Consider the following 22,792-nt stretch of genomic DNA (forward strand, 5'->3'; position numbering starts at 1 on the left):
CAAAAGTCTTCATTGTTTTGTTGGAAAACAAGGCTCTTAATTTAGTTTTTGTTTATTTTTAACAATTTAATAAAAATAATTTATAATTTATCTTGTATTTATTGGTCTCCATATATCTAATGTGGTACGAATGATGTCATTTATACTAATTCACATTATAGCGCGGTTTCCATATAACGCGGTACGAACTCACCGCGTTATAGGAGGGTTGATAGCTTACCACATTTCTCGAATATTCTGATAAAGTCGGTGGGCTTGACTGTAACTCAGTAGCCAATTGTGATGTATTCAATGGCGGTATGACGGATATATTCGAGGCTGTATCCAAAATAGTAGGTGTGCCCCCGTTCTGTCCGATTACCGCAACCTGACCGTCGGAGCTACTCCCCACGTCACCTCTACAAGAAATGCCATAAACTTATAGGTATACTCAGTGCCCACCTTCATGAAGGAAGGCTACAGACCGAAGGGGGTGATATATCGGCGTTACCATGGCAGATTACCGTCGTCAATGCCGTGACCATAGGGACAATTTCTATTTTATTAATGTGTGATGAAATATGGACCAACCATATTATTATTCTGTTGTTACAAATAAATAAAATTGTCTGTTTGTAATTACAAATTAACAATATTTTATAAAAAAATATGCATTGAAAAGTTTATAAAAAAATAATTGAAAATAAGCTTTCTGTCTGTCTGTCTGTTTCTGCTAATCTCTGAAACGGCTGCACCGATTTCACTCGCAGAAAGCTATTGTTCTAAGGAGTAACTTAGCCTCCATTTATTTTAGAATTTTTATTTATTTTAACAAAAACAAAAAAAAAAATCAATAAATACAGCTGACTTGTTAATAAATAAATATAAAACCGTAACATTAGTGAAGGTATACTCAGTGACTCACAAAAATATCATTCACTATACATAAATAGACAAGTTACACCGCAGACTGACTGCGGCTGTTAATCATTGGGTATGCTAATGTTATGGACTTATATTTATTCGGTGCAAAATTATACAAGAGGCATACGTCCTGCAGTGGACTAATATATGCTGAAGAAAGAAAAGAAAGATACATAATATAAATATTATAAAGACGTTGACAATAAAGTAGGGAAGTACTTTATTTTCAACTAATATGCACAGCGTGGAGTCTTTTTGTTGCAACGGCATAATACAATATAAGTTAGGAGATACTTACGAGATGACGGTTTGAATGATTCCATCGGGTTGAGAGGTTTGTGTGTCTTCTGTAACTCCGTTATCTAGTATTGGCACGGTACTACAAACAAAATATTTATACATGAACTTACTATCAGGTATGATGATCTAACAATATACATACCTATAATGCAAAGACATGGGTATATAATAATTTAGTTTTCATATACTATATGTACCAGCCAACGATTGATTAGATAATAAAACCAATGTATAATGAATAAATTAACAACAAGAAAATAAAATGTAGGTATTTGGTATGAAATTAAATCAAATTGAAAAAAATATATGAGTTTAGCAATATTCTTAAAGTAAGAAAGTAAGTAATGTTCTTAGGTCTTTAGATAACTTTGTTCAGCAGTGGATGTCTTCCGGGCTGAAATGATGATGATGAATATCGTATTCTAACTAAATGTTATTTGTTGAATAAGGCTAATGATAAAGTTTCGTTGAAATCGGGCAGCTGATAAAAAAAAAATTATCGGTTGTGGTATATGTTGTTTATTTTTATAAGGTTTTTGTTGGAATAGCATTATATATCTACATATGTATTGCAACCAAATAAAATTATTGTTATAGATGCCCAGACTTACTTGGCAGGCGCGTTAGTATCGTAAATGGCTCTATTGAAGACCACAGCAGAATGATGATTCATAGATTCATAAGCATCCTTTGGACATATAGGTATAATTGGTTTGAATTTATATGGCTCTGAAACAAAAATGTCCATCTCTAAAATTAAAAATATATTTTATATATACCTACTTCTACTGGCGCAGTCGCAATTTTAATGTACCTCTTTTATGACGATCAAGGAATTTACACTTGAAACTTACTGTGGTTGTTTGGACTATCCATTGTAGTAGGTTTGGGGGAAGGGATTGTTAGTATCGTTGCTAACAATCATGTATACCATGTCAGTTTGACCTCCACGTTGTTCCCCCTGGAAATCCATCGTGGCAAATTGCCATTTGCCAAAATGGGCTAACTGACCTGACTTCATACTCATTTTATTATCCTGCTAACCTGCCAGCGTGAGGGGGAGGCGGATTGTTAGTAATGTGGTCTAATGATCCCATTACTAGCAATCCACCGTATCAGGTTGACCTCCACGCGGTTCCTTGGAAACCATCGTGATAAAATCTTGGTCAATTTGTCACGGTGGGCTAACTGGCCTTACCTCATGTTCATTTTATCATCCTCCACTGGAGACCCGCCAGCGAAAACCGTTAGCGCAGGCGGGTGCACCATTCCATTATCATGCATAAAAGAAACCCGCCAGCGTAAACCGTTAGCGCAGGCGGGTGGATCATTCCATTAGCATCCATCATAAAAAATATATAATAGGTACTTTTTTGTGTCTAATTCATAACTCAACTCAATTGGAAGCAAATAAACTCGCATGCTTCGCGTCGAATACATACATAATACATATCCGATAGATATATGTAAGTTAAGAATGGACTGTAATCAATGACGTGATATATACTTAGGAGTATATTTATTTATATGTATATATATTTGTTTAATTTCGATTTGATCGCAAACTAAATCAACCCTGCTCGAATGGCAATGAAGTTAATGGACACCTGTTCGAAGTGTCTCAAAGGGAGCTTTAAACCTATGATTTAACCTTACCTTATTATTATTATTATTATACCTTCAAGTCTAGGTATGTGCTTTACGTAATAGATATTTAGAGCTCACATAAGAGAATATTACATAGGTATAATAAATAGCGTGTCACATAGTAAATAGCGAATTTACTAAACTAGCGCCGTAACAACTACTACGCGAAGAAAAAAAATTACAGCATTGTCATTCGGGACCGAATTTTCTTGTAAATATCCTCCATATGTATATACCTTCCATCTGTAAATATCGCTACAATATACAAATGTAAATATATCTTCTCATTTCCTTTCTCCTTTCGGCTGCTACAAAGGAACCCGATATAAATATTAGCGTTATCACCATAGCCTCTAAAAGCATTTTTAAGTGGTAGAGCAAGCTGTACGACCATACGTGGTTGTTCAGCTCGATTGGTCCGCTCGAACCGGGAAATACCACACCTCGGCAGAAAACCGGCGTTAAATGTTATCGCGTTTCACATGGTGAGCTGTAGGTTCCGGATGTCCCTCCCCCTCCCCCTATCCCTTTCCAACTTCCTTCCCCTACCCACCCCTTTCTTAAATACCATGGCAGCGGAATATAAGAGATTTTTACCCCAGAGTGGTACCAGTAACCGTGTTACTGGAGAATCCAACCCTGAGATATCACACTCAGGCTGCCCTGGGGTGGGCAATACTCCGCTGAATTTGGCCAACAGGAAACCGAGCAAATCTCCATTGGCATTTCCCTTGCTCATAGTCAGTTTTTGCAACATCAGGGATATTCATTACAATCTCAACGCCGTCCACCACCACCTAGAAACGGCGAGGCCAGCTTTGCTCTTCCTTACGGAGACGCAAATATCCTGTCCCGACGAAATTTCGTACCTGACCTACCCTGGATATAAATTGGAACACCATTTTATTCCACGGGCCGGTGTGTGCGCTTATGTCAGAGAGGATATTTGCTGTCGCTGTCTTGGTACACTTGAAGGTACTGACCTATCCATTTTATGGTTGCGTGTAGATTGCGATGACCACCCCCGCATCTATGCATGCTTATACAGGTCCCATAGCGGTAACACCGAAACTGACCGACTCATTGAACACGTCCAAATGGCTACAGATTGTTTGCTCCAACAGATTCCCTCCGCTGAGGTCGTGATTCTAGGTGACTTTAACGCCCATTACGCTGAATGGCTCGGTTCACGTACCACCGACTATGCGGGGAGATCTGTTCATGGCTTTGCTTTGGCGTATGGTTTGACGCAACTGGTATCCTCGCCTACGCGAATTCCTGATGTTGTTGACCATATACCTTCACTGTTGGACCTTCTGCTGACTTCTCATCCAGACGGACATCAGATCTCTGTGGAAGCCCCACTGGGATCCTCTGATCATTGTCTGATACGGAGCGAAGTGCCTCTCACGCGTCCTTCTTTGCCGCGATCTACTGGTCGACGTCGTGTTTGGCATTTTAAGTCGGCAGATTGAGATGAGATGCGAAGTTTTTTTACGTCTTACCCATGGGGGCGAGTTTGCTTCGCACTGGACGATCCTGATGTAATAGCTGAATTTTGTCACCGATGTAGTACTTCAGGGAATGGAGATGTTTATTCCAAATTCCCAGGAACCTGTCGGTGGTAGATCTCAGTCCTGGTATGGCGGATCCTGTAAATCGGCGTCTGGCCACAAGCAAGAATGCTTCCGTGCCTGGATTGCAGCTGGGAAGTCAAGTGATCCAGATACCAGTGCCCATAAAAGGAAGTATAACTCCGCTTCCAGGTCCTTCAAAAGAGTTATAGCCACAGCAAAGTCGGAGCACATCAGCAGAATTGGTAAGAGACTAAACAGTCTTCCATCTGGATCCCGGGCTTTTTGGTCTCTTGCCAAAGCTGCTCAGGGAAATTTCTATTTCAGCCATCTTTTCCACCACTGCGCAGAGAGGATAACTCGTTGGCCCAACATGCTAAAGAGAAGGCCGATCTCCTTGGGTCTCTTTTTGCATCCAACTCGACATTGGACGATAGAGAGCATTACTAGAGACTAATATCGGTTGTTGTTCTTTAACATTTAAATTTTCATATATTAGCCCCTTTCATATCATAAAAATATTCAAAAAGCTAAATTTAAAAAATACGGAAGACCTTTGGGGCATGTCTGTAAAAGTAGTTAGTTCTTTCATAGATAATGTTGCTCCATATCTAGCCACTATTTTTAAAAAATGTATTGATAATGGCGTTTTTCCACAATTCATGAAATTTAGCAAATTAATCCCACTATTTAAATCAGGAGATAAATTTGAGCCAGGGAACTATAGACCTATATCTATTTTGCCAGTTCTAAGTAAGGTGTTTGAAAAGATAATGTTAAATCAAATGTTACAACACTTAAATAACCTATCCTATCCTCTAAATAGAGGATAGGGTCTGTTTAAAACCTTTTTTGTACATAAATATTTAAAAACATTATAAAAAACAATTGAAATATATTCACATAAGTCAACAGACAACAGTCTTTGATTTCATACATAATAATGTATAATATATAAAAGAACCGGCAAATACAAACATTTAGTGGTCCTTCGAGATTTTTAAAGCCAACATATGGCAAAATATATATTCAACAGAATATACCAACAGGTAACCATATAAATACAAAAAGACTTCGACAACACAGAAGTCCGATCAACAGATCTTACAATACAACATACAAACCGTAAGTAAATTACGATATAAGTATATACATTAATATTTACAATATATAATAATCAGCATGGCTGAATTGAAGCGATTGCTTAGCAAACGAGCAATATTAAAAGGCAATCTCACACGCCATTATACATTTATTAGTGATGTCAACAATCACGGCAAAATGTATGAAATAAAAACTAGATATAAAAATTTAGAAAAAATGTTGGATGATTTTATGGAAATTCAATTAGAAATAGAGTGTCTACAAGATTTAGAATCAGATATAATAGAGAGAGAAAGTTTTGAGAATAAATATTATGAAACTACAGCTATATACGAGAAATACACAAACATTAAAATAAACGATAATTCTAATATTAATAGCATTCCTATACAGAAATCAATACATGTCCCTATACCCCAACTAAATATACCTATATATAGTGGAGAGATCAGGGACTGGAATAACTTTAAAAATTTATTTTTATCTGTAATTAATAACAACAACAATTTAACTAAAATTGAAAAATTTTATTACTTGAAGTCTTTTCTAAGGGGTGAAGCCGCAGGATTGATTTCCTCATTACCAATTATAGAGGATAATTATGACATCGCATGGATGACACTTGAGAAACGCTACGAAAACAAAATGTTGATTGTCAATCACCACTTGAAAATATTGAATTACAATACCATTACAAGAGACAATATCAAACATTTTCTTAGTAATCTACAACAATCTTTAGATGCATTAAATACGATGCAAGTTGATACAACGGAAGTAATATTGATTTATTTAATTACACATAAATTGGACAATTCCTTAAGAATGGCATGGGAATTGAGCAGACAAACTACTGAACTGCCAAAATTGCTGGATTTAATAGATTTCTTAAACTACAGATCAGTTGCTTTCGAAAACGTTAAGGATAAGAATACGAATACTAATACATTTAATACAATGCCGCATACTCATATGAAGAGGACGTCTCAAGTATCGACTTCTCAAGCTTCTGAAACTTGCCCACTATGTCATGAAAAACATTATTTACAAGGATGTGGAAAGTATTTAGCAATGACGCCGCGACAACGTAGTGACTATGTACAGGCTAATAAGCTTTGTTATAATTGTTTATATCCTTTTCAGATACCTCATAAATGTAGCAAGGTTACTTGTAAGTTCTGCCGAAAGCGTCACCATTATACTTTACATATGAATGTGCATCCTAGGGCAGGTACATCCATTCAAAGCGAGATTAGTCCTGTTATTCAGTCCACAAATGAACATACAATGTCGGGTAATATAGAGACATCAGTCCCACATGTAGCTGCTCTTGTCGCCAGGCCTACTCAATATCCAAGTACGGTTTTATTAAGAACCGCAATAGTTAGGTTGCGTACTCAAGGGAGCGACTGGATAAACGCTCGCGTATTACTAGATTCGGGCAGCGAAGTAAATTTTGTAACTAAAAACTTAAGGGATAGATTAAATTCAAAATTGATCCCACACAGTTGCGAAATACAAGGCATTGGTAATTCTCCTAAGATTACACAATATTATACTACATTAAAAATATATTCAACATTCTCTAATACTACTTATGTACTTAATTGCAACGTTACTGATAAAATTACTGTTCCACTTCCTCATATGGATATTAATATTGCTAGGTGGAATATACCTTCGGAGTTTATATTAGCTGATCCACAGTTTTTTATAAGTAAAGATATTGATATGCTCATTGGAACCGAGTTATTCTTTCATATTGTAAATGGAGAAACTATATCTTTAGGCTTTAGGCGTCCATCTATGATTAAATCGACATTAGGATGGCTTATATCTGGTCCGGTAGAGCTTAGGGGTAATAATAATAATAAGGTTGTTTCTCTTTGCTCTTACAATGATATTTGTTGCAAGGACTTATTGACTAAGTTCTGGGAGCAAGATGAAATTAAAGATCCTTCACCGTTAGTTGCGACAACAGCGCAACAGAAATGTGAGGATATTTTCAAGAGCACTACGGTTAGAGATAATAGGGGCCGATTTACTGTTAATTTACCTATCGACGAAGAAAGGTTACAAAAGATAGGCAATTCGTTTAATTTAGCTTATAAATATTTGCTTGGATTAGAGTCTAGGTTTAATAGGTTACCAAATTTAAAATTACAATATAAAGAATTTATCAATGAATACATTGATTTAGGGCATGCATATATTGTGCCTAATTTTAGTTATAATGAAAAAGAAGTTGCGTGTTATCTGCCACATCATGCAGTAATATGTACCGAAGCAATCTCTACAAAGCTTCGAGTAGTTTTTAATGCTAGTGCTAAAACATCTAGCTGTTTGTCACTTAATGTTCAATACGATTGCCCAGACATTCACACAGATATTGTAGATATTTTATTGAGAATACGTTTATTAAGGTATTTTTTTTGTTGTGATATTGTAAAGATGTTTAGGCAAGTAAACATAAACAGATCGCAAACATCACTACAACGAATATTATGGCGTGACAATCCCACAGAGAAATTACAGTGCTTAGAGTTGACAACAGTCACTTATGGTACTAAATCTGCGCCATATCTTGCATTTCGCACGTTATTAGAATTGGCACGACAGGAGGGTTACCATTTTGCATTGGCTTCTAAGGCTATTTTTCATAATACATATACTGATGATGTTTGTTACGGTGCATGCACACTGGACGAATGTAAGAAGGTGATTTCTGAATTAGTGTCGTTACTTGCTAAGGGATGTTTCCAATTACATAAATGGTCAGCTAACCATCCCGAAATTTATGATCATATAAAAGCATTGCACAAAAATAACAATTTAGTCAGTAAAACGCTTATTGCTACAGATAAGGATATAATTAATATTTTAGGCGTTGCGTGGAATAGAAATACTGACGAATTTGTTATGAACATTTCTTTCAATGAGTTGAATGTTTATACTAAAAGGTCTATTCTTGCTTTTGTTGCCAAAATATATGATCCGATGGGTATGTTAGGACCTGTTTTAATAAAGGGCAAATTATTTTTACAAAAGATATGGAAATTAAAATTAGGATGGGATGAGGATTTGCCTGAAACACTTAAGCAAGATTGGATAAAGTACCAACATACACTACGTCATGTTAGTGACATATGTATACCTAGACGCATATTTAAATGCATCCCATTTGAAATTGATTTAGTTGGTTATTGTGACAGTAGTTCTGTTGCTTACGGAGCATGCATTTATATGCTTTTACACTATCCCAAGGAAAACTCTACATGTTCTTTGATATTTGCTAAGTCGAGAATAGCACCTATGAAGGGTAGTACTATCCCTAAATTAGAACTCAATGGTGCTCTATTTTTATGTACTATGATTGATAAGGTAAAAAATATATTTTCTGTAATTTGTCAGATTAAAAATACATATTTATTCACTGATTCGTCTACAGTATTATATTGGATTAATTCAAACTCAAAGCACAAAGAAGTTTATATTAGGAATCGAATTGCAAAAATACGTAATTTATCTAATATTTCATAATGGGCTTATTGTAACACTAAAGATAATCCTGCCGATCTGCTTACAAGGGGTATATCAGTACAGGAGCTGCAATGTTCTAACATTTGGTGGTCAGGTCCTATATGGTTAACAAATCAGGATATCAATTCGTGGCCAATTAAAAAACACCCTTTTCATTTAACAGAAGTTGAGACTGTTCATTGTCCAACTTCACATGTTCTTGCTATAGAAATTTCTTACTTTTCGTATAATTATTTTAATTCTTTGTTTAAAACCTTTTCGAGTTTCAATAGATTGCAAAGAGTAATTGCGTATTGTAAGCGTTTTACATATAACTTACGTAATAGAATTAAAATTACAGATTATCTATCCGTGTCTGAATTACAAGAAAGTCATAATTTCATTATTACAGCTGTACAGGCTGAGTGTTTTAAGAATGAATTATCTAATTTAAGAAAAAACGAAGATATTTTTAATAGTAGTTCCATAAGAAGACTATGCCCTTTTATTGATGATAAGGGACTATTACGGGTAGGTGGACGATTAATTAAGGCAGATATACCATACAACCAAAAGCATCCTCTTATTTTGCCGAATAATAATCATGTCACCAAACTCATAATCCGTAAACTACATTGGCATTTATTTCATTCTGGTATACAAACTACTCTTGCTAACTTACGTTTGAATTACTGGCCCATAAAGGGTAGAAATCAAGTAAAATCTGTTATATATTCATGTATTATTTGCTTAAGATATAGGGGTCGTACTTGTGAACAAAAGATGGCTAATTTACCATTTGCTCGCGTTACTCAACAAAGACCATTTTTACATGTAGGTATTGATTTTACAGGTCACATAATGATAAAACTAAATCGTAAAAGGTGTAGTACTTTTGTTAAGGGTTATATTTGTTTATTCATATGTTTATCAACACGTGCAATCCACTTAGAGTTGGTTTCTGATTTATCTACAGAAGCTTTTATATTAGCATTGAAACGTATGATCTCGCGACGTGGTATTTGCAACACAATTTATTCAGATAATGCGACTAATTTTAAGGGTGCTCACAATGAACTCAATCGTCTTTACGAAATGTTTAAGGATGATAAGTTATATAGCAAAATATTATCATTTACCACAGATTTATCTATTAATTGGAAATTTACAATCCCGTTAGCTAGTCATATGGGAGGCATATATGAGGCAGGAATAAAGGCAGCTAAGAATTTGATGAAACGACAGTTAGGTGATACAAAACTCCCTTACGAAGAATTGAATACATTAATAATAATACAAATAGAGGGAATTTTAAATTCTAGGCCGTTGTGTGCTATGTCAGATTTACCAAATGATTTAACTTGTCTTACTCCAGCTCATTTTTTGATAGGCAACTCTTTGATGGATCTGCCTGAACCTACCATGATGCATATTCAATCAAATCGACTATCATTATTTCAAAGAATTTGTGTGTTAAAACAACAATTTTGGCATCAATGGAAATTACAATATTTATCAGAGTTACAAAGTCGTCCTAAATGGATGCATCTCAGAAGGAATATACAGACGGGTGATCTTGTCATAATTAAAGGTGAAGACACTCCTCCATGTGTTTGGTTAGTGGGTAGAGTCATTGAAACATATCCCAATAAAGACGACGAACTTGTCAGATCTGCGTTAATAAAAACAGTAAAGGGAAACTTTCAAAGACCGATAAGCAAGCTTATTCACATACCACTGCAGCACTGTTAGTTTTTTTTGTTATTAAAAAATGAAAAAAAAAAATGTTAAATTCATTATTTCCTGTATATCATTCATTTTATCCATCAATTAGTTAGTTAATATTCACATCTTCTAAGGTGGAGTATGTTTAAAACCTTTTTTGTACATAAATATTTAAAAACATTATAAAAAACAATTGAAATATATTCACATAAGTCAACAGACAACAGTCTTTGATTTCATACATAATAATGTATAATATATAAAAGAACCGGCAAATACAAACAGGGTCCAAACTGTAGATATTGACGGTGTAAAATCTAAGGGAGCTAATATTAAGATGGGCGTTCCACAAGGGTCAATCTTAGGCCCGTTTCTCTTTTTAATCTACATAAATGACCTTCCCTTTATGGTAGAGACAATTGCAGATATAGTGCTGTTTGCGGATGATACTTCGTTAGTGTATAAAATTGGACGTCAAAGAAATCAATTAGACCATGTAAATTGTGCTATGTCTGCAATATTAAATTGGTTTACATGTAATAACCTATTATTAAATTCCAGCAAAACAAAGTGTATAAAATTTACACTTCCTATTGTAAGACTAATACACAGTTATTGCTTAATGACGAAATAGTAAATTTTGTTAATGATACAGTTTTTTTAGGTATAACAGTGTACTCGAAATTACAATGGGGGCCCCATATTTCAAAATTGGCCAGTAGACTCAGTTCTGCTGCATATGCAATTAGAAGAATTAGGCAATTAACAGACGTGGCGACGGCTAAACTTGTATATTTTAGTTATTTCTATAGCATAATGTCTTATGGCATACTGCTGTGGGGCAAAACAGCCGATATAAATACTATATTTATTTTACAAAAGAGAGCCATACGTTCTATTTATGGTATGGGTTCAAGAGAGTCATTACGTCAGTGCTTTAAAGAATCAAATATCACCGTTACTTCACAATACATTTATGAAAATATCATGTATGCACGGAAGAACTTAGAGAGTTTTAAAAAACTCAAAGACTGTACAAGTTTCTACTTACGCAATATAAATAAGCTAATTTTACCTAAATGCCGTCTGCACAAAATCAGTAACTCATTCTATGGTAATTGCGTAAGATTTTGTAATAAACTGCCAGAATCTGCATTAAATCTAACAGAGAGGCAATTCAAATCTTATATTAAACAATTTTTATGTAAGAAAGCCTATTACAGGATAGACGAATTCATAGATGACAACATATCAAGTAAATAATTAGTTTATTAGCATACAACGTTATAATTTAATTTTCTCATTGCTTTCTTGATTTAATGGATTGATTTTAGAAATATGAAAGCGTAGCGGTTTTTGTATTGATTGCCGCATGCATTCTTATGTAAAATGTGAATACTATAACTATCAGATGGCAATTGTAAGTAGTTTTGACGTAGTCTAGTGTTTTGAGTAGTCATGCTCACTAAAATGTCCAGACTTGTGGCGGCGTGGTGGGCCGGGTCATTGGGCTCCCTAAAATATGGTCGAGCGCAGTGATGGCTGGCTCATCCGTCATACTCGTGAATGGGTGCTGCTTGTAGGGACTGGTCTGCTCTAATCACTATGACTGATTTCCTCTTATTAATTGTTTAACCAGTTGGTTATATATTAAATATTTTTTCTATTTGAGTATTTAATTGAAGTGCTAATTGGTGGTTTGTATTCACACACTTAAACTTAAAAATGTAAAGTAATAATAAAATTATTTAAAAGAGCAACACGCAAGTTTCTTGCTCGTTCTTCTTGTGATGAGAAAGCTTTCCGAACGAGCGGTAGAATAAAAAATGTAATGACTATTCAAAAGTGCTTCAATGTAAGTTTATTGGAATAAATTATTTTCTATTCTATTCTATTCTATTCTAGAGCAATCACCGCCGGTCATCTCGCGGTGTGAGACTTTTATGCCAGAGGTAAAATTTACCCAAAAGCTGGTACGTAAGTCTCTTTTCTCCCTAGATATCCACAAGTCGAGTGGGCCTGACGGTATTCCTGCTATTGTGCTCAGGACGTGTGCACCTGAGTTGGTTCCGGTACTAACGCGTCTTTTCCGGTACTGTTACTCTACAGGTATAGTCCCGAAACTTTGGAAGACGGCTTTGGCGGATGAACCAAACCAATCCCTAAGAAGGGAGATCGCTCAGATCCAGCTAACTATAGACCCATAGCCATCACCTCCTTATTCTCAAAGACCATGGAGTCGATTGTCAACCGTATCGTAGGAGACGATACCTAGAAGTGAACCAGTTGATTTCTGATCGTCAGTATGGCTTTAGCCAGGGTCGCTCAGCTGGTGACCTTCTAGTGTATTTGACACATCGATGGGCAGAGGCTATTGAGAGTAAGGGGGAGGCCCTATCTCTTAGTCTGGATATTGCGAAGGCCTTTGATCGGGTTTGGCACAAAGTTCTTCTTTCAAAGCTACCTTCCTTCGGTTTGCCTGCGAAGTTATGCAAATGGGTCGCCAGCTTTCTCGCTGATCGGAGCATCAAGATCGTTGTCGATGGTGCTTGCTCCGACCCACACTCTGTGAATGCTGGTGTTCCACAAGGCTCTGTGCTGTCTCCGACGCTGTTCCTTCTGCATATCAATGACATGTTACAAATCAACAACATTCATTGCTATGCGGATGACAGTACCGGAGATGCCTTGTACAGCGGCCATGCTAATATGTCGCAGGCAAAAGTTATAGAGTACCGGAACAAACTTGTGTCCGAAATCGAAACTTTATTCCATCAAGTTTCGGTTTGGGGTCAGGAAAATTGTATTCAATTCAACCCCAAGAAGACACAAGTTTGCGCGTTTACCGCTAAAAAGAATCCATTTATCGTATCTTCTCAGTTTCAAGATACTCTCCTTGATGTGAAGCCAAATCTCGAGGTCCTTGGCGTTGATATATCCAATGACGTTCAGTTTTGCGGTCATTTGGTGGACAAGGCTAAAATAGCCTAAAAAAAGCTTGGTGTGCTCAGCAGAGTGAGACGGTATTTCACGGCGGCCCATCGCTTGCAATTATACAAGGCGCAGATCCGGCCGCACATGGAATACTGTTCTCATCTCTGGGCGGGACCACCACAATATCAGCTACTTCCATTTAACCGCATTCAGTACCGAGCAACCAGAATCATTGGTAATCAACGTCTATGTGACAGACTCGACCCATTGGCTTTGCGGCGAGATATTGCATCTCTGTGCATTTTCACGCCGCATATATCTGAGTGTTCTGAGGAATTGTTCGGATTAATATCAGCTGCTGAATTTCACCACCGTACCACCTGCCAGAAACTGAAATACCATCCTGATCATCTAGATGAATGGCGGTCTTCCACAGTGCGGTTTTCTAGAAACTTTTTGCCTCGCACAACCACATTGTGAAATCACCTTCCAGCAATGGTATTTCCAAACCGATACGATATTGAAACCTTGAAGAAAAGAGCTTATTCCTTTTTAAAAGGCCAACAACGTACTTGCAATTCCCCTGGTGTTGCGGGTGCTCATGGGCGGCGGTAATCACTTTCCATCAGGTGAGTTACTCGTTTGTTCCCTTTGTTATAAAAAAAAGCATAATGTTTAGGACTTGGGGGCAAGCAAGTAATTGGTAGCATAAGTCGTAATAAATATAGCAATTGTTGTTAGGTTTGTTTATCATCACAAAATTAAATATAGACTAATCATCTTCAACTAAATTGACATGAGTCAACAAAAAAGTCACCTCCATTTTTGGTTCGTATGAATTTGGTACCTAATCATTTTTAATGAGTTCAAAGTTACCTATATAAAGATCAATTTTTGATGACCTCGGTGGCCCAGCGGTTTAACACACCGTTTTATTTTCTATGGTTGACGGTTCCATTCCTTGCACTGTACATTTGTATTCAGGAGTATAAATGTATCGATCTGGGCATTTTCTATGTATATTATGTATTTATTTACAAAAAAATATATATCTGTTGTATAGTGTACTCATAACATATGCTCTGCTTACATTGGGACTAGATAACGTTGTGTGAATTGTTCAGTGATATTATTAGACTATTACTACAATCAATCAAGAGTTTATAAAATTACTAGCGACCTGTCTTGGCTTTGCACGGATGCAGTACAAATCTTTGAATTCCTCGGCTTATATAGTATAACATTCATGTATTATTATACATACAAACGTTCCTCTTGAATCACTATATCTATTGTTGAAAAAAATATAAGCGAACAACGGCGGGGACTTTGCTTTATAATATAATAATAGATAATAAAGATAACAAACATTCAAACATAGAATACTTACCTTTTGGAGACGTATCTTGATCGAGCAGCAGAGGATTACTTTCCAATGGCGGATACAATAAATTATAGAAAGGGGGATGATCAGTGTCCGTTACAGACATCATTTGTAGTTGGTGTGAACGGGGATACGGATCCTCAGGAGTGCCAGCCGAATAATAAGGTGCGCTGGGCACAACATGATTCCTTGTCTGTCCCTGTGGCTGCTCCTGTGTGTGTTGCGCTGCCGTACAGGTTATAGCTACGAAATATAATTAGTTTTTAACAAACAACTCTGAAAGTCTTTGTCTTACAGTATAAGCTGTGGTATAGGTAACGTGACCATTTATTATTTAACTCAAAACGGGATATTGGTTTATTTATATTAATTAATACACAGACATTGAAAAAATCGATGTCTTAAAGCTTTATTTAGAACAAGTTCGCTTGAAAGTTAAGTATTATTAGTGAATCTTTTAAATAACTTATTATCAAGAATAATTAACATCACAACCGGTCCGCTGGATTACACATTTTAGGGATACTGGGACTCGTAATTATAAAAAGGGACAGTCCCGTTTAAAATGGGACGTCTGTTCACGTTAGGTATAGGTAATGTAATGTAACTTGTATGTACATATAATGGTAATATCGTAAAATGTAACTCATTTATAAATAAAACAAATTTCTAAAATAAATATACACTAAGTTACTCCTTATAACATAAACTGTCTGCGAGTGAAAGTCCCGTCAAAATCGGTCCAGCCATTATACAGATTAACAGACAGACAGATAAAAATGATTTATATTAAATTTTTGATGCAAGTAAATAGCATTATATTCTTTCAAATGCATTTAATAAAAAGCTGTTAATTTGAAATTACAAACAGACACTTCAATACTATTTGTTCGTATAGATAGACATATGTAATATGTTACTCACAGTAGATTATTTTGGTGAGTACACGCGTTTTGCACAGCAAATGTACCACAAGATATATTATAGCAGATACACACACAGTGATTATAATCCAAACATAGATCGGTATCAGCTGTTTTTGTTTTACACCAGATATTGTACATTTATCTTTCAAACTATCTTGTGATTCTTGATCATTATTAAAACTGAAAGTTTAAAATAGAAATTGAACATAATTGGTCAGAGGGGAAAGGGATTGTTAGTAATGTGGACTCATGACCCCATTACTAGCAATGTACCATGTCAGGTTGACCTCCACGCGGTTCCCCCTGGAAACCATCGTAATAAATTCTTGTTAAATTTGTCACGATGGGCTAACTGACCTGACCTCATGTTCATCTTATCACCGTCCACTGGTGGCCCGCCAGCGTAAACCGTTAGCGCAGGCGGGTGCACTATTTCATTATCATCCATAAAAAAAAACATAATAGGTCACTCAGGACCTACCAATTTAAGGTGAGTCTGGAGAACAATCGTAGGCAAACTACAACTACAATGACTACAAAGAGATTTTATTTTTGTCTGAAAATACCTACCTACTGTAAAAAGATCAACCCTCCACATGATGAATAACATAAATAAAATTGAACGGTAAATATGACTCATCCAATTCGGTATACATATAAGTACACGATAGGTACATTAAACGGACTATATGATCGTAATGTCATAGCTTTGAATCCATGCCTTCCCCGTAACTACATTCACAAACTACATTTTTCCAATTTCGAAATTTAATGTAGGTAATAATCAATCTCAAAAAATCAATAGATGGCACTATTTATTAATTTAATGAACTTACAATGTTTTAGTCATTAGCAATAATTGTTTCGACTTCATCGGAAAGGCTTCTTCAGGGTGAGTACGGACATAGCAACTTTGTCACTAAAACAATATTGGCACAATTCCGAACTCCAGACAAAATAGCTCTTATCATAATCATAATATGTACTATGTTACGCGGTGGCCGCAACACTTTACATGTGCACATTTCGCTGAATAAATTCATTCATTCGGTTGGGTTGCAGAGCCGAACCTACCGCCAGTTTTCTGATGAATGTTTGAATTTGTTATCGGTGTTTCTTTCACCGGAGAATCAGTCAGAAATGTAAATTATCACTCAAAGTTCTATTTTTTGGACCAAATTTTAATTCACGAATTTATATTATTAATAAACTAAGTGATGCAATTAGGCTACAGATTATGGACAACATATCTAGTATCTGACACTATAGTATAGGGTACTATAGTATTCGTTCAGTATGTAGTTTAACCCTTAAACAACACTTTCATCTGCGACTGTCAATTAGCACATAAGCCCATGTTATGATTACTCTATGGTACCAACCCCACATAATCAAATAACACAATAACGATGATTTATGGTATAAAAACGTATCTAAGTATGTATAACACCAATAATTACAACCTATAGAAGACAGAATATAAGTGTATCTACGTATTTACTATCTGATAATAAGGGAGATATGTAATTTATATACCTACTCAAATAGTATTGAGAGAGGCATAGACCATACTTCAAATATGTAGCTCACTCACGTAATATTTTTTCATATTCTTAATTTTAAATAGTCTATCGTCTATCATATCATATCATATTCTGAATAATTTACTTTTATTTGATTAAAAAAACTAATTATAATGACAAAAGGACATATCTGACAATAAATATAGTTTGTAAAACATGTACTGTGCGTAGCCGCGCTATACATGGAGGGTGGAACTTTGTACTGTATTTTCAGATATTCAAATCAATCATATGTATAGCGTATCCAAAATAGTCAATTAGTATAATTTATACATTATTTTTATGATTCATGTATAATTGTTGTATTACTTACCCTTTCAAACAAGGACCACACTCGACAATTGATTTTACACACAGTGTTGATGACAGTGGTAGCGATCGGTGAAATAATTCACATTGAAGGCACTGACGGCAGGTAAATGCATGACTTTCGCAATAAAAATCGTTCGGACATTGAGAGTCTTCACTGCAAGCAGCCAGTTCTGCACTGCGGCAAGGTTGATGCAGAAAGAGGACCAACAGTAAACTAATAAAAAGAGTAAGTTAAACATTATTCCAACACACACAAATATGTATATACTTATATGTATATAATATTATGAATAATAATGGCGCAACCCTTTAGCGATTTACGCAGAAAATAACATGATCATGAAGTTACGTCAGTCAGCCAGATTCACCAAGATTTATTATTACGATGGTTTAGAACCGCGCGGAGGTCCACCACACCATTCCCCTACTCGTAAAGGAAAGGCATTATGGAGTGGAGGCCGAGTTCAGGTCGGCCATCCTGCAAGATGGACCGACGACATCACGAAGGTGGCCGGGAATGGATGGATGCGGAAGCCGGAGGATGTCATATGGTGGAAGGCATTGGGGAAGGCATCCAACCGTGGATAGATACAGGCGAAAATTATGCAACGCTAGAAACGATGGGATAGTAAACCATTAGACCTCCGTCTAGCAGTTTACTAGGCGGTCAACCATATGTATGTGTCTGTCTGTCGAATATTTAATATTATAATTGATTAATTCATGTAATATGCAAACGAAAATCCAAGATAACAGAATGTAGGTGTACTAATCTAGGTTTTATATTCAATAGAATCATCTAGAATGTTCGAATAAACTAAGTAGATACATTATTATATTTCCAGTAAATACTACTGATAAAAATTGATATCGCTATCGTAAACAACGTACATAATCTCGTCACATTTTAGTGTATATACATATATATTAAACGAACTGGTAAATACAGGTAATAAGTATGAAACAGAATCAAATTAATATACTATTATTATTATGTTATTAAATATTAGAAGATGTTGTCACTTAACACACAAATATTACTCATCATCTTACTAGGGGTTTCTCTCCACCAGCAGGTGGTTCGATGGAATGCTAATAAGGTCACGACTATTATAATAGAAAAGGAATAAGGTGATGGGCAGTGTATTAAATAATAAATAATATATATTTGTGAATAAAACTATTTATTGTGTAATTATTTTTAATAACTATATTTTTTGTCACCAAAGTTCATGTTTGTCATTAAGTTGAATCACTTAATAAATAGATCTATCGCCACGAAATATTTTCGTTCTCAGATAAACAAAAAGTGTTCCCAGATATAAATTATCGAATTAATGTTAATATATGTGTAAAATAAGAGATGGATTACCAAAAAATTGTAGTGCAATGAATATATCTAGACTTCGTTCTTATAATTACAGTTTTATTACTTATCTATAAATAATAGTTTTGTGCTCAGACTGGTAGAGCTGTCACCAAATAAATCAATTATTATCGATCCCTGAATGCGACTACTTTTTATTTGTTATTTTGTCTATTGTGTTTTTTTAATACAGTAGTTACATTTTATTTCGTTCAGTTATTAAAATAATAGTATTCGTTACTAATTTAATACATCAATATATATTTTTAATGAAAATATGTTCAAAGAGGCGGAGACAAATTGGCGCGCTCATAAAAATTTACCAATCCGGCCTCAATGATGGAAATACAACTGCTCTGCGTTTCTCAAAAAATGTATGTGCAAACATATTATCGGATTAGCCATACGCTTAAAGCTGGCCAACACCCCACCAGAAACAAAATGTGCTTATCGGCCAGAAAAGAAAAAGGGGGCGCCCTTCAAAATCCAAACCAGCGCTGATTATTCAGTAATTATTATTTTTAACAATAAGGCTTGATTATTTACTTTAATTAAGAGTTTTATTTACTATTCTGCTGGAATTTTTTTTAAAATATATTTATACTACGTGTGGAAATTAAGTTCCTTGGCATATTTCTAGTTAAGTAGTAGGAACTTTATGAATTTTTCTAATGACATTATATGATTTATTGGTGATGTCTTTAAATTAGTTTGCTTGCATACTTAACAGCACAAACCTATTATAATACATACAAAAACATTTATTTGTTACTAGACCCTATATCTCTATGATTTTAGGTGATTTATTGTGGAATTGATTTTATATTGTTTGGTGACTACGTTTTGGTGACAAATCTACTAATTTGGGAGCAAACGCTATTATTTAAGAAACATGAAACTAATTAAATTAGCGATAGCTTAAATGATACCCAATAATTTATGGCAATATGTTTTGATTAAAAATGATAGTGCATGAGTAAGGCCTTTTTTAATAATCAATACGTAGTAGGTACCTGCCAGGTGTAAGTAGGGTACAGTAAGTACCTACCATGACGATTACGTCATGGTAGGTACTTACTGGTATTAAGCTGGACTATCCATGATAGTCCTGCTATGATCCTATGTCCTATGATCAGGATTTGATTCGCCATTCCACCCTTAGCAGTGTTTCACTCTCTAATCGCAATTTATTTTTGGTCTTTATTCATGGTTTTGGTACAAATTAGATAAGTATAGTAAAAAGTAATAGATAAGCTAACGATATGAGTACTATACTAAATCAGACATGTTTCTGGTAAAATAATGAAAGTGAATTTTCCTGGCCAAGGAGGAGGAAGGCAGATTTTAGTCCGAGGTAATATTTGTTCAAAAGTTAATATAGAATTTTTGGAGTAGGGGGCCGCCCTTTATTACACCTTGCCCTACCCCCCATAAGTCCTTCCGAGGGTTTGTAGTGCCAACTGCACTCGCCTCCTATCGCCCGCTGAAGCTGCCAAGGCCAGCTGCTTTTGAATAGTTTGAAAAAATAATCTAATTTCATCAATTCATCTTCGTTATCACTGTAATGTTATTATACCTATTGTAATCTATCTATCTATTTCAAACGAATAATTAGGCAGTTATTTACTTACCGAAACATTTTACAATAATAGTTGTATCTTCTAAATTAAATATGAAAAATACACACTCGACAGGCACAGGCCCACAACACTACCCAGTGAATAGAAAAGTGAATTTGTGACTCAACAACACAATCTTTTTTTTGTATGACTAAAACCGCAAAGACGGCTCTTCTCTTAGCTATATGGAGTACGTCTGTGGGTCGATTAAGAAACGCTCACAAACTCACGAACTTGTTTGAACATGTTCAGAACTTAAGATTTTATTAGATTCACTTTACCGAGGTATTTCAATTCTTCTGTTGCTAAACTTTCCTGTACTTATCTATAATGAAGTAAAGTAAAAAAAGTATTTATTTATATATTGAGTCGAGTGGGGCAATCGTATATTTGATAAAAATCTAATTCTAGTACACTGCCATATTTTATTATTACGTTTAGTATTTTATTGCGTTTTCCCCTTCAATATCAGGTAAATGATTGTAATGATTTACCCATAAACAGGTATGGTTAATTTTTAGAACTTTTTTTCATCTGTATATATCTATCTATATGTTGTACAGACATCTATGTGTTTGGCAAATAGGTATGTACTTCTAAATATAGTATAGACATCAAATACTTATTATCACACCAGAAAATCACACTCTCTTAAGCAGTTTACTCTAAAAATTCCAAAATAATATACCTATACCTAATTATTTTTTCCTCATGACACAATTACAGAAAACTGTTTTCGTTTAGAACAAAGAGGTAATGGAAGTTCTGATTAATTCTGGTAAATTATACCTATCTATATTATATTAATATCACTATATACTATTATACTATCAGGAGAGATATGGGTACTATGATATCGAGAATATCGCGTAGGTACCTTCGTCTAAGTCACCAGATCCATGGCAACAAAGGTATCAGTGTAACAGTATAAATAAAACAAGTTAAAGTATTTTAGAGTTTATATAGTGCAGTATTTATGTTGTGCATTTATATAGCGCTGTACAATATTCTTTTAAATTTGATAACTCAGTTCAATTAACTGCGAAATATTTATATTTCTCTGTTATTTCGATTTGTTGTATTATATTTATCATTTTATGACTAAACAGCTTATTGTAAATTAGCGTTGATAGATCGACAAAATTAAAGATGTTATAAAAATTGGGCATTTAATTAAATGAATAGCACAAAAAATAAAAATCTATATAATTATAATTGAATTAATAAAAACAGTAGGGATTTATACAATAAAAATTTATTGATGCATGTTTTTTAATCTCCGTTTTTACAATACTGCAAGAATGTTATATATACTGTTGATAAAGATATATAATAAACAAAAAATATTATTATAAAACACCATTATATATATGTAATACGCATATATCAGTATACTGTATATATAGGTATATGCATTCTATTACAATATTAAATACAAAACTTGTATAACGACTATCCATGAGGTGAAGCGCTATCATGGAAATTTGCAACCGTCGCCTTTATAAATGAACAGCGCCACGTATCACCTTGTCATGTCGTCAATCACGGACACCATGACAACGCTATATAAGTGGTACCCCTCAATTAATCTCGAGGACTGTTCCTAAGCAGTTGTAGTGCCTGTGTACCCTGTAATGTCACTGTCATATCTCACCTTTCCACCGAAGCACATCTTACAAAGCAAGCTACTTGATGGCAGGAATGAGCAAGACAGAGATATCCACGCAGATGGTGTTGCGCCCTAGATCCGAGGCTGATTAACACATATATAAAATTAGGTAACAATACCAGATTTTTGTCAAAGTGACTTAGATTAGATCACAATAAAAATTTAAAGTATGAACTAAAAATAAATAATGTTTTTTGTTTCGGTCTTTTATGAAAATATCTGCATTC

General features: G+C 34.9%; 1 protein-coding gene across 1 annotated transcript; it reads right to left on the reverse strand.

Moving 5' to 3' along the window:
* Positions 1-1,197: 1,197 nt before the first annotated feature.
* LOC131853360 (uncharacterized) lies at positions 1,198-21,060 on the reverse strand. The gene is made up of 6 exons (XM_059204227.1): positions 20,909-21,060; positions 17,913-18,125; positions 16,015-16,196; positions 15,097-15,333; positions 1,815-1,932; positions 1,198-1,282 (listed from the first exon to the last, which is right to left on the reverse strand). Exons 1-6 carry the CDS (start codon positions 20,914-20,916, stop codon positions 1,198-1,200), a joined length of 843 nt encoding a protein of 280 aa, XP_059060210.1. The 5' UTR covers positions 20,917-21,060.
* Positions 21,061-22,792: the final 1,732 nt, after the last annotated feature.

Source organism: Achroia grisella, unplaced genomic scaffold (assembly GCF_030625045.1).
Source record: "Achroia grisella isolate CSIRO2021 unplaced genomic scaffold, CSIRO_AGI_Agris_v1 utg900, whole genome shotgun sequence".
NCBI lineage: Eukaryota > Metazoa > Arthropoda > Insecta > Lepidoptera > Pyralidae > Achroia > Achroia grisella.

Bases quoted from the DNA above. Each gene is read 5' to 3' on its own strand.
- LOC131853360 (XM_059204227.1), bottom strand. The intron at 15,334-16,014 runs GTGAGTAACATA...TATATTTCGTAG, and splicing joins ACTCACCAAAATAATCTACT to CTATAACCTGTACGGCAGCG. The intron at 1,933-15,096 runs GTAAGTATTCTA...TTTTTGTTTCAG, and splicing joins TCAAGATACGTCTCCAAAAG to AGCCATATAAATTCAAACCA.